The sequence below is a fragment of the Pelodiscus sinensis genome, chromosome 5 (genome assembly GCF_052426305.1).
Source record: "Pelodiscus sinensis isolate ZL-2025 chromosome 5, ASM5242630v1, whole genome shotgun sequence".
In the NCBI taxonomy this organism is placed as follows: domain Eukaryota; kingdom Metazoa; phylum Chordata; order Testudines; family Trionychidae; genus Pelodiscus; species Pelodiscus sinensis.
The window spans coordinates 73,525,245-73,539,122 of record NC_143056.1 but is presented as its reverse complement, the minus strand read 5'-3'; the positions used below and the strand labels follow the sequence as shown (position 1 = coordinate 73,539,122).

The 13,878-nt window shown below is 45.1% G+C and overlaps 1 protein-coding gene across 2 annotated transcripts in view; it reads right to left on the bottom strand.

Annotated features, from left to right (window-relative positions):
• Nucleotides 1-3,102: 3,102 nt before the first annotated feature.
• Nucleotides 3,103-13,878, bottom strand: part of C1QTNF4 (C1q and TNF related 4) — a 31,636-nt gene continuing 20,860 nt past the window's right edge. For both annotated transcript variants that reach the window (XM_075927434.2, XM_075927435.2), the window contains one exon: nucleotides 3,103-5,301. In XM_075927434.2, coding sequence (XP_075783549.2) covers nucleotides 4,157-5,301 — 1,145 coding nt within the window. In that variant the 3' untranslated portion in view covers nucleotides 3,103-4,156. The remainder of the gene's footprint in view (nucleotides 5,302-13,878) is intronic.

The following is a 13,878-nucleotide window of genomic DNA, read 5'->3' as shown; positions in this document are numbered from 1 at the left end:
TCCTGAGCCTCTATAGCAAGGATGGGCAATATTTTTTAATGGGGGGACACTCCAAGATTTTGGAAAGTGGACAAGGACCACACTTTTCCATGATATTAATGGAGGAAGTGCAGGCTCTGGGATGGAGATTGGATGAAGAAGGCAGTTGTAACCTGGGGCTTTGGATTGGGGTGCAAGGGTTTGGATTATGATTTAGGGCAGGAGGGGATTGTGACCTAGGTCAGAGGCTTTGGGTATGGGGGGGGCGGGGTGTAGGTTTGCATTTTGACCTAGGGCAGGGAATTAGGGTGCAGGATTTTTGGATTGTGACCTAGGTTACAAGGGGATTGTGATCTGGGGCAAGGGATTGGGGTGCCGGATTTGGGAGGGGGTATGGGTGCAGGAGGGGGACAGAGATTTTGGGAATGTGGACTGGGGGACAGAGAGTTGGGGAAAGGAGGGACTGGGGTGCCAGAGGCAGGTTCTGGTCAGGAGTCTTACCTGGGTGACTCCAAGCCAGCAGCCCAGCATGTTTCTCAGCCAGCCAGCCTGCATGCCCTGTCCTCACACAGGCTTCAGGACCATGTGTGTGAATAACTACAAGCCAGAGGGGAGGAGGTGTGGTGCTTTGTGGCAGCCTGTTATTCAAACAGGCAGCATCCAGTGGCTGATTTCTGGCCAAAAAATGGCCAATGTAATTGTAGTGGGGGTAGGGGCCACTTATGAAGCCTTCCCCCCTCCTCTTTGGGCTCACAGTTTGAAAGAGAAATGGCCCGACAGCCACTTTTCTGAGCAGCGTGCGGATGGGGAGAGGCAAGCAGGGAGCATGTCTGGGGTTCCCTGCTGTGTCCACGGGCTAGATCCAGTGGCGTGGTGGGCAGGATGCAGCCCACGGGCTATTTTTTGCCCAGCTCTGCTCTATAGCCTGTGCTTTGATGGTTAGTGTCATACTTCCCACACAGTTTCACTAGATTCACAACTTCCACAGGGGAGCCACTTTCAGAAATGCATGCAGACAAAAGACATTCCCAACAGCAGCAATTAACTTTTGACCTAGTTTATATTTCTCTCATTTTCTGACAGATGGAGATGAGAAGCAGTAACCCAATAATGGCAGGCCCATAAGCAAGTAGATTTTGGGACACAGAATAATTTTAAAAGGTCAGAGTTACAGTTTTACAGGAAAAAAAACTGGAGTTTGCAAGGCATAAGTCATGCAAAGCGTGTAGAAGTTGGGACCAGGATCTTGTTTGCATTCTAACTTCTGGAAAGTGGATGTAAAATATAAATGCTGCCTCTTGTTGTAATCCTATACCTCTTTGTATGTTCTTATTTCTTCCCCTTCACCCATTTATGTCTACGCTACAGAGTTTTTCAGTGTACACATTTTTTTAGTGTACAGTTTTTTACAGAGCGTCCACACCTCATGCACATTTTTGTGGAAGATAATCGAAAGAACAGAGGGGTTTTTGCACAATTGGTATTCCTCTTTCTACAAGGAAGAAGCCTTTTTGTGAAAGGGTTCTTTCGCAAAAAGGCATGTGTGGACGGGGAAAGGTGGGATTTGCACGGAAAGAGGAAAAAGCAACAGATGCCCTCGTGGCCATTCTGTGCATACCAATTAGTGCTTACTTTCGAGAGAGTGTCTATTCTCTTTCACAAGAGCGCATCGCTTCTTTGACACACTTTTGCAATGTGGACGTGCTCTTGCGCAAGAAGTTTTTGCGGAAGATCTCTTCCGATAAAAGCTTCTTGCACAAGAAGCCTGCAGTGTAGACGTAGCCTCAGTTGTGTAGGGTGAGAGTTCCATGAGGTTAATATAGTTTGAGGCAGAGAACTTGAAATATACCTAAGGCTCAGTTTGGGTTTCACAAGAGGGTGAAAGATTTGAGACTATAGTATTACCAAAGTTTGAGTAAAGACCCTATGTGAGATGCATCTTTCTTGGTTGAGACTATGGGATTTGATTAGGGTCTATGATAAGGAGGTTCTCATGGGTCATTAGGTTAGAGGCTTTATCTTCTCTTGAACCAGGGGCAGGGAACCTTTTTTGGGTTGGGGGCCACTGAAACATAGAAAAATCATTCAGGAGCCACAAACAAGTGAGAAGCAAAACAACCCCAAAAAACCCAAAACCAAACCCTCTCTGATGTGTACCCCTGCTAAGAAAGGGAAAGACATTCGCCTTGTACACCAGAGCCTAGAGGGCGGGAGTCCAGACTCATAGATTTGGTGTGTTCCAGCCTTGTAGGGAGGTGGTGAGGGGCTGGAGCACCAGCACAGGCTTCCCAATGCTGGGGGAAAGCCTCAAGCCTTAGGGTCCAGATCCAGACAAGCCAGGGATAGCTTTAGGTTCCCCACCCCTGGAGCAATGAACAAAGACTGTAAATGAAGCCAAGTGGATGACAAGTTTCAGCCAAAGTTTAGGCTAAGACCTATAAAGCCTTGCTAAATTTGGGAGTGAAGCTGACATTTTAACACAGATCTCATACAAGACCTTAATCCCATAGTTCTGAGGAGCCCCCTAATAGCCACTGAATTCTTGGGTTCCGATCACCTCTCAGTCTACAGTGCTACCTCTGCACCCAGCCTCCTGCAATCTTAGTGCCACTTACATTAGTCCCTCTATAGCAGGAATGAAGCCACTGGAACAGTGTGGAGCAAAGATAAGGGCTGTGTCTAGATTGGCATGATTTTCCAGAAATGCTTTTAACGGAAAAGTTTTTCTTGTGGAAAAGCATCCGTGCCAATCTAGATGCGCTTTTCCGCAAAAAAGCCCCGATCGCCGTTTTTGCGATCGGGGCTTTTTTGCGGAAAACAAATCTGAGCTGTCTACACGGGCCCTTTTGCACAAAAGCTTTGCGCAAAAGGGACTTTTGCCTGAATGGGTGCAGAATAGTATTTCCATAAGAAGCACTGATTTCTTACAGTAGGAAGTCAGTGCTTTTGCGGAAATTCAAGCGGCCAGTGTAGACAGCTGGCAAGTTTTTCCGGAAAAGCGGCTGATTTTCCGGAAAAACTGGCCAGTCTAGACAAAGCCCCCGACTATGAAAGCATAGATACAGAAATAATCTCTTATACCATGGAAGTAGGGGGACGCCACCACCATAAGGCAGGGATAGGTAGAGCAACAAGGAAACAAAATGTTGTATTATGAAGACTAGCCATACCATAATATTAAGAATGCCCATTTCTTGGCAGTGGTACAGTTCAGTACAATCAGTATCACATTATACAGCCATACATACATGTATATTACCATCCCTTAAAGTTAAAAAATCGTGAGCTGGACACCCCACAAATCAGGAGATTTTAAAAATACACATTTTGGGTTGTTTTTACTTGCCTTCTTGATTAGAAGCTTTTATGGCATGCATAGTTTTTTTTTTCCAAACTTTTCTCCATAACTACAAGAACTAGAGACTTACTGGTGGGAGGGGCTGTTATGAAAGCTGGGATTTACAGTCTGTGGATTCTAGCAACTGAGGCTTTAAGCAAAACACCAGCTATTATACTATGAGATTCACAATAAATGGCAACATTGGTCCTCCACCTCCAGTTCTCTGGCCTCCCACAAAACACAAACGCTCTGGTGCAGTGATATACAGTCTAACTCTGTTTAACAGTCTCCACAATACTACAAACACAAAGTACTTCACACAATCACAGAACCTCTCTCCCAACCAGAATCAGTGTGGCAGGCAGGTATACACACAAGCTATAAACACAAGTCCTGCACCTATACAAAAAGTGTGTCTCAGCAAACTTTGCACATTTTCTTTTGTATTTTTATTACGTTGGTTTCAGTTACATTTTTCCTCCCCCAGGCCTCCTCTGGATGTCACCAGATGCTGTGCCTTCTGGGTGGAGTTGTCTTCGGTCAGTCTTCCAGCATTTTTGCAGTGGCTCCCTGAATCACACCTAATTTCACTGCTCTTGCCCCCAAACTACCTCATGCTTTATGCTTAAATTGAATGGTAACACTGGACACACACTATACCCTGCAAAGATCATTCTACAGATGAATGACAGAAACAGCAATGGACCTGCAGTCAGGACACGAGCGTGCAGCATAAAGAAAGCACTGGACACATATTAGCATGCTCTTTAACATTGTCAAGTAGAGGTTGATGTTCAACCAGGACCTGCACCCAAGTCCACTGTATCTTGACTTCTTTTATGTTCCTTTCACACCTGCATTTCGATTTTTTACCTTGGTGGGGGAACTGGGACTTGGGGGTGGCTTTGACTGAGCCTCTGGATAGATAAGGAACCCTGTGAAGGTGATGTACTTGCCATGGTTACTGTAGGCACCGTAGCCATCATGCTGGTGGCTGTAGAGCCAGACAGTGTCGCCGTAATGCAGAGGTAACATAATGCTTTGGCTCTGCATCTCCCTCCTCTTGGAGTGGTTGTCATCATAGATCATGGCCTGAACCTCATTGTGATTTTTCATAAGTTTCACTGACATGGTCTTAAAAGGCATTTTGCCAATGGTGAAGGAGAAGTAATATGCGCCTGGCACGCGGCACAAGAAGATGCCATTTGAGGAATTGAAATCCTTTCCAATGTTCACAAACTCTGTGTCAAATGTGATTGGCTCATGCTGGGTTTGCTTCTCATCTGTCCCCAAGAGGCTTTGGGAGCGAGCAACAGAAAATGCAGAGCGAGGGTCGTGTTCTCTGGCTGGCTGATCGGACAACATATGTCCTTCTGAGGCTTCATTCTGCTCTCCTGAAAGCTGATGAATGGCTGGATGGGGCAGTCCTACTACTCCCCCCAGCTCTTGAGAGACCACACCATTTTGGAAGTAGGCCGAGGTATCTGGATAGATGAGATACCCATTGAAAGTTGTGTATGGGCCTACATTGCTGTAGAGGGCATACTTAGGGTCCCCATGTAAACGCAGCCAGACTGTATCTCCATAGTCCAGCTGCAGCATGGCACTCTGGCTAGCCACTTTCCGCTCTTTCCGGTGATGCTCATCATACACTATCACTTGCACCTCATTCCTGTTCCTCATCAGCATGACCGACAAGTTTTTCTTGGGGTACTTCCCAACTGTGAAGGAGAAGTAATAGGCCCCAGGGATCCGACACCTAAACATCCCAGTCTTGGGATCAAAGTCATTGCCAATGTTCACATAGACCTTGTCAAAGGTGATGACCATCTCAACACTCCCTTCCATGCTGCTGGTTCTAGCCACAGAGAACGCGGAGCGGAACTCAGTTCCAGGATCAGTGGGATAGCCATACACAAGAGTACAGGCCACATGGCAGAGGACGCTAAATAGGAGCTTAGCTCTCAGAGCCATCCTAGTATCTGAAAAGAAAAAGGGATAACATTTTAGCTTAAGTATTTTCAACTTATACACCAAGTGAAACCCAGAACTATAGGGTTACATAGACTCCAGGGCCTGTGTCAGGCTTTGTTGAATCCTGAGTCCGATCTCTGATTGCTGTGGGTGTGTCTACACAGCAGGGCTTATCTCGAAATAAGCTACTCACATTGAGCAACGTCACAGCACTTATTTTGAAACAGAGCATTCTTCCTCCAACCTCCCTTACTCCTTGTACAAGGAGGATTACAGGGGTTGGAGTAAGAAGACCTCCAGCTTGACAGTATTTTGACATTATTTCGAAATAACTTAGACCACGTCTACGCAGCCAGCAGTTATTTTGAAATAATGTTGCTGTGTAGACATGAAGGCAGATGCTCTAACTAAGACCTGGGATCAAGGCTTAATTCAGATCCCAGGGCCATGTGCAAGTTCCCCAATGAGAAGTAGAACGTCTAGCCTTGTATGCGGAAGCCTAAAAATCCTTTTGCTGTGAAAATTTGTCAGTTTCAGGGTAACTACATGGAGTTCTGCCATTCACAGAAATCTCAGACTTCATCAGGAGTCTGTGATGGCTCCTTCTGGACACACTTATTTGTAGGGTTGAGATACTATGATTAGGAAGCAACATGACTCTACATAAGCCTTGTACTATGCTAAAAAGCAGGTGAGGAACAGATTGTCTAGAGCAGGGGTGAGCAATAGTTTTTGATGTGGGGGGGGGGGGTGGAAAGACACGCCAAGAATTTGGTAATACCTTCCATGATTTTAATGGAGGGGGTGCGGGATCTGGGATGGAAATTGGGTGCAGAAGGGATCTTAGATTAAGGGATTGGGGTAAGGAAAGGGGTGTGGGATCTGGGAGGGAGTTTGGGTGAAGGAAGGGGTGCAGTGGTTTGGATTGTGAATGGGTATAGGGGATGGGATGCAATATCTGTGAGGGTGTTGTGACCTTGAGGAGGAGTAAAAGGAAGAGAACAGAGTCTGGAAGTGGGTCTGGATTTAGTAGCAGGGACACAGAGGATTTGGGTTGTGTGGGTTGGGGGGCAGGAAGGCAGGCACAGAGTTGGGGGCAAGAAGGGGCTAGGTGCCAGAAGCAGGATCTAGCTGGGAGCCACTTAACCTGGACAGCTGCTGGCCAGCAGCCCTGCCTACTAGGCTCATCAGTAATGTTTTCTGCCTTCCATGCCCCCATAGGTCACTCAGAATGGCTGGTAGGGGCCATCTGCTGCTCTGAACTCTGTGAGCTTGGGGAGAGGGGCACTTCACGTGCTGCCCATCTTGGTAGCGGTCAGCTTCCATTGGCCGGTTTTGGGCCAGTTTCTGGTTAATTAGTGCTGAAAGGTTGTGCTGAGGGTGGGGGCAGCATGCAGAGCCCCTTTCCCTCTCCCCCCGGGTTTGCACCACTCACAGAAGCACATGGCCATGGCAGCAAGCTTCTCTGAGCAGCATAAGGGAGCGGGGTAGATAGGGAGTCTAGCTGAGGCTCCTGCAGCACACAGACACCAGATTCAGTGGCTTGGCAGTCCAGATTCAGCCCATGGTCCATATTTTTCCCACCTCTGGTCTAGAGATTACCATGCAAATGCTGTACAAGATTAGCCAAAGGGTCTGATACAGCACTGGTTGCTTCAGAGAGTGCAGGAGCTGTAAGCCAGGAAAGTTGGTGAATCCTGTTGAGACATCCTGTTTATGTCTACTCTGCAATATATTTCAAACTCAGGCCCCTACTACCATTCTGTCTGCACACAAATTACACTAACCAATTGCTCAGATCTAAAGTCCCAGACTCTCGGGAACCCATGCTGTGAAAGGTCTGAGCCTAGTCAAACTGAGCCCCTGGTTCAAGCCCGTTGCTTTGCAGGGTAGATGCCATCACACCACATTGTTCTCTAGGAGTCCACCAAAAGTATCTCAAAATCCCAAAGGCCAATTTTCTTTGTCCTCCTGACAGTCAAGTTTAGCAGACTGTCAAGTTTTCCTACACTGCATTAATTACAGAGGGCTAAAGTGGCCACATTTTGGGAGGACACTAGAAACTCTGGGATATGGGTGCACATAATGCAATGTAGACGTTGGAGCTCTAGACTGGGACCCAGGGTTTCAACAATTCCTAACCTGGGGTTACAAATAAGCATAGACACTCAAGTTCTAGGTTAACAAATCCAAGATCTGCTAACTTGAGTTCTATTAACTATGTCTACATCTAGACTACATACCTTTTTCGTAAAAGGGATGTAAATTAGACGTATTGCAATTGCTAATGAAGCGGGGATTTAAATTTCCCCCGCTTCATTAGCATAAAAATGGCTGCCGCTTTTTTTCCCTGCACAGAGCTTTGTCGGAAAAAAGCACCAGTGTAGACGCTGATCTTGCGGAAAATAAAGCCTTTTCCGAAAGATCCCTTATCCCTTATTTCAAAGCGGCAGCCATTTTTATGCTAATGAAGCGGGGGAGATTTAAATCCCCGCTTCATTAGCAATTGCGATACGTCTAATTTACATCCCTTTTACAAAAAAGGGATGTAGTCTAGACGTAGCCTATGTGTTTACTTTGTGGCGTAGGCCCTTAATATTGTTTACACTGCAGTATCACCTGAGTGCTGTACAGACATAGAAGAGACACTTCGTTTCCTGAAGAACTCACAGATTAACAGACAAAGGGAAGGGAAAGAGAGATAATGTACATCAGGACACTTCAGCTGATTGGCCTGGGTTAAATGGTAACGTATATACCCAACTTTGCTCAAGTCAGGATAGGAGGCTGTGGATGTGGGGGGTGCAGGAGTCAGGGCAGGGGCTTGGGTAGATGGGAACTCAGAGTATATGTGGGGGTGCTAGAGTCAGGATTGAGTGGTCAGAAGGGGCTCAGGGCAGGTGGGAAGCTTACCATCCTCTGCTGCCCCAATGGGGTTATAGCTGTCCCAATCTCTAGCCCCTTCTGCCCCCCTGTAGTCATTACACAGAATAATTGTCCCTGCTAGCAGCCCCCTCCCTTTCTGTGTTATGAAAAAGTTGCATTCCAGGCACATCACATTGTCCCAGCACAACCAAACCCTGACCTTGCTTTAAGTTAGGATAAGAGGAAGCTACATACCAAATTTGGTGGTCCTAGCTCTTAGAACATAAGAACATAAGAACGGCCGTACTGGGTCAGACCAAAGGTCCTTCTAGCCCAGTATCCTGTCTACCGACAGTGGCCAGCACCAGGTGCCCCAGAGAGGGTGGACCGAATGCAATGATCAAGCGATTTGTCTCCTGCCATCCCTCTCCAGCCTCTGAAAAACAGAGGCCAAGGACACCATTTTATCCCCTGGCTAATAGCCTTTTATGGACCTAACCTCCATGAAATTATCTAGCTTCTCTTTAAACTCTCTTATAGCCATAGCCTTCACAGCCTCCTCTGGCAAGGAGTTCCACAGGTTGACTACACGCTGTGTGAAGAAGAACTTTCCTTTATTCGTTTTAAACCTGCTACCCATTAATTTCATTTGGTGTCCTCTAGTTCTTCTATTTAGGGAACTAATAAATAACTTTTCTTTATCGGCCCTCTCCACACCACTCATGATTTTATATACCTCTATCATATCCCCCCTCAGTCTCCTCTTTTCTAAACTGAAAAGTCCCAGTCGCTTTAACCTCCCCTCATATGGGACCTGTTCCAAACCCATAATCATTTTAGTTGCCCTTTTCTGAACCCTTTCCAAGGCCAAAGTATCTTTTTTGAGGTGAGGAGACCACATCTGTACACAGTAATCAAGATGTGGGCGTACCATAGTTTTATACAGGGGCAGTAAGATATTCTGTGTCTTATTTTCTATCCCTTTCCTAATAATTCCTAGCAACCTATTTGCCTTTTTGACCGCCGCTGCACACTGTGTTGAAGTTTTCAGAGAACTGTCCACGATTACTCCAAGATCCCTTTCCTGATTTGTTGTAGCCAAATTAGCCCCCATCATACTGTACATATAGTTGGGGTTATTTTTCCCAATGTGCATTACTTTACACTTATCCACATTAAATTTTATTTGCCATTTTGCTGCCCAATCACTGAGTTTGGTGAGATCTTCTTGGAGTCCCTCACAGTCTGCTTCTGTCTTGACTATCCTAAACAGTTTGGTATCATCCGCAAACTTTACTACCTCACTGCTTACCCCTTTCTCCAGATCATTTATGAATAAGTTGAAAAGGATTGGTCCCAGGACTGACCCTTGGGGTATACCACTAGTTACCCCTCTCCAATCTGAAAATTTACCATTTATTCCTACCCTTTGTTTCCTGTCTTTAACCAGTTCGCAATCCAAGAAAGGACCTTCCCTCTTATCCCATGGCCATGTAATTTACACAAGAGCCTTTGGTGAGGGACCTTGTCAAAGGCTTTCTGAAAATCCAAGTATACTATATCTACTGGATCCCCCTTATCCGCATGCTTGTTAACCCCTTCAAAGAACTCTAATAGATTAGTAAGACAGGATTTCCCTTTACAGAAACCATGTTGACTTTTGTCCAACAAATTATGTTATTCTACATGCTTCACAATTTTATTCTTCACTATTATTTCGACTAATTTGCCCGTTTAGGAGTTCTTGAACAAATAAACAAATGGACAGACTCACTATCTCAAATATATACTAAATATGTAGTCTTACATTTGTTATATATAAAAATTATCATCTCAAGCCCCCCAGACTTGCCATTGGTTGATTATTTCCTTGTAAGTAGCATGGTAAAGGTTAAATGCAAGGGAGTGATTTGAATGCAGAGAGCCAAGTAGCTGTGAGAACCAATTCAGAAGAAGAGGAGACCAGAATCTGTGATCTAGCTGGGAAGGCAGAGGCAGAGCGGGGGACCTGGTGTGAGCCAGGAATCAGCTGATTCACAGCTCATGCCCAGTCTCAGGCACTGCACTTCAGGTTTTGTAAATGCATTAAGAGCCTGCCAGCTCTTAATACATTTAAAAGGCAGAGCTGCAGTGAGGTTAGCTCCCAGGTCTGGGAGCTAACCCTGCTGCAGCTTCCCCTGCTTATTGACTAGCTGATGAAATTCCATTGACTAGTTGATTAAACACAATTTAATATCCTTAACTGGGAGCAGAGCTGGCTCCGCTCCCAAGGAGGAGGCTTCACTGCGGGCTCTGCAGATATTGCAGCACATGTAACTGTGTAACTGCTAGGATTTTTAGTGGTTACACAGTTACACTTTTAAATGCATTTTTACATCCCTTGTAGGCACATCCTTATATGCAGGTTGTGTGACTGCACTGAGTGCCAAGATAATTGTGGCAACTGTGCTTGTATTTGGAAAGGAAATGAAAGAAATTCTAAATCTTTTTTGGTTATCAGCTACATTAACCATGCTGCTTCAAAAGTGCTGTCTGTTCTCCAAGGCTGGCTCAATGAATTTGGGAGTCAGAGGATCAGCCAGTGACACAGCCCTCCAGCAAAAGACACACACAGAGGGACTTGATTGGTTTAATGAACCCTTCAGTGAATTCTGACCTTATGTTGCCTCAAACAACAACTGTTCAATTTCAATTCCAAACCTAATTTCTCTGTAAAGAGGTCACTTTGGACAGGAAGGGAACAGGTTTCAGAGCCCAGACTCCAGCCCAACTGGAAGTGTCTATACTGCAATTTTATAGCCCTTCAAACCAAGCCCCAAGTCAGATGACTCAGGCCAGAGATAGGTCTTAATACAGTGTGGACATAACCAGCTGCAGCAGAGTTCCTGATTTCAGCTCTTCCCAATAACTCACTAGTAAATTATCTAAATAAAGCAGTTAATTATGCTGTGTTTCCACCAGCATGTGTTATTTCTGTGACAACTCCCACTCACCACTCTCAGGATTATTTAGGTTAGTTCTCTATTTAAAATCATTTGGCATGTATCTGGGCACTGATACCAAAATACCAATGGCCAATTAAGCTAGAAAACACCTCCCCCATACAACCTTTCCACAATCAGAGAGTCTTCTGACAGCTACAGTGCTGCACTAAACAGAAATAGCTTGCATCTCTTCTTGAGCTCAGATGCTAGTGTAGCAATATTCTCAGAAATTTGAACCCACATTGGCACCCAGCATGACTGAACTTTTCCAGTGGACTGCCAGGATAGTGACGGCTTTGGTTCCAGACTGTGAAGCTATTGATAGGCACTGCAGCTAGCATCTTGGGGTTACTTCTTGAGGTAGGCTCTGAAACTAGGGAGTGACACAAGAGATCTAAAGGAGGAATGGGACCTAGGTTTCCAGAATGGGCTAAAGAAGTACTATCTTCAGTGTCACATAGCCTGCCTACTGTAGCACGCTCACTGTATTTAGGCACCAGTCATGATTCTGTTTTATGTAACTTATCACTTATATCGGTAAAACCCCGCAAATCCGTGAATAACCACTTTATAGCCACAAGTATCTGCATCCACAGATGCAGATGCAAATATCTACAGTTCATTTTTGCAGCTACAGATGAGGATGCAAATACAAAATTCTGAATCTGTGCAGGGTTCTATAAACTAGCTTCTGTACTAGATGGCTTTTGGATAGTTAATGTAATGCCATTTAAAAAAAAAGGCTCAAAGGCTTACCAGCTGGATTGCCTAACTTCAATACCAGGAAAACTAGTTGAAATTAGAGTTAAAAAAAACAAAACACCAGCCACATAGTTGAACACAATTTGCTGGGGAAGAATCAATACAGCTTTTGTAAAGGGAAATCATGCCTCCCCAATCTATCAGAATTCGTTGAAGGTGTCAAACGTGATCAAGAGTGATACAAAGGATATAGTGTACTTGGACTTTCAGAACACCTTTGACAAGGTCCCTCACCAAAGATTCTTAAGCAAAGTAAGCAGTCATAGAATAAGAGAGTAGGTCCCCATATGGAACAGTAAGGCTACGGCTACACTGCAATTTTTTTGCAGAAGAGGATATGCAAATTGCGCTCGCATTTTCATATCTTCTTCCAATTCTTTTTGCGGAAGAGGTTTTTCCGTTAAAGTCCCGTGTAAATGGGGCCATTTGTTGGAAAAAAAACCCTCTTTCACAAGACCTCTTATTCCTCAAAAATCGAGGTTTACAGGTTAAAAGATAGCAAACAAATGGTGAGTTTTCACAGGGAAGAGATCTAAATAGAAAGTTCCCCAAGGATCTGCAGTGGGATCTGTGTAGTTCACCACATCTACCTAGTGATCTGGAAAAAGAGGTGAACAGGGAGGAAGCAAAAAGAGCCCACACCACTGGATGACTGGGCAAAAGTAATGGCAGGTGAATGTTGATAAATGAAAAGTAATGCACACTAGAAACATAATTCAAACTATACATACAAAATTCTGGGGTCTAAGTTATCTGTTGCTATTTAAGAAACATCTTGGAATTATTGTGGATATTTCTCTGAAAACATCCATTCAATGTGCCGCAGCAGTAAAAAGGCTAACAGAATGCTAGGAACCATTAGGAAATGAATAGATAGTAAGACAACATATTTACAATGCCACTGTATAAATCCATGGTATGAATACTGCCTGAAGTTCTGGTCACCCCATTTCATAAAAATATATCAGAATTGAAAATAAGACAGAGAGACAAAAAAAATTATGGAGGCTATGCTGTACGAGGGGAGATTAAAAAGACTAGGACCTGTTTAGCTTGGAAAAGAGATGATGGGGGGGGGGGAGGGAGGAATCAGGATAGAGGCCTATAAAATAATGAATGGTGTGGAAAAAGTGAACAACAAAGTATTATTTGCCCATTCACATAACACAAAGACCAGGTGTCATCCAAGAAATTAATAGGCAACAAGAAACACAAGGCAACTTCTTCACCTGTGGAACTGGCTACCAGGGAATGCTGTGAAGGACAAAACTATAACATGGGGGTTCAAAAGAGATATGTTCATGAAGGGTACATACTTCAGTGGCTATTAGCCAAGATGGTCAGGGATGTTGTGTAAAGCCTCTGCCCAATACAGTATAATGCGAAGAAGTTACTCACACGGTGCAGTAACAATGGTTCTTCAAGATGTGTGTCACTGTGGGTGCTCCACTCAGGTCTCGGTGCGTCCTTGCTCCTCTGATTGGAGATGTTTGGTGAGCAGTGCCCCTTGCACGGCACCTGCACACCCAGTCTCTCGCACCCCTGAAGTTTGTTGAGTGCATGTGCGGCATGAACCCCATCTGTTCCTTTTCTATCTGAAGCCCCTTAAAGACTCCAAGCAGAGGGGAGGACGGGGGTGGGGGAGGGAGGAGGTGGAGCACCCACAGGGACACACATCTCAAAGAACCATCTTTACTGCACCGGGTGAGTAACTTCTTCATTGAATGGTGTCCCTGTGGGTGCTCAGGTGACTCAGTAGCATTACCCACCAGATGGCAGTAGCCACTGGAGTCATTTATGTAGAGGAAGGAAGGACCACATCTGCCAGACGTGTGGAGGGTATTGTCCCTTTCCATAGGGCATAATGTTGTGCAAAAGTGTGATGGGGGGGAGACCATGTGGTGCTCTATAAATGTCCACCAATGGTACATTATTTAGGAAGGCCATTGTTGCGGCCATTGCACGCGTGGAGTG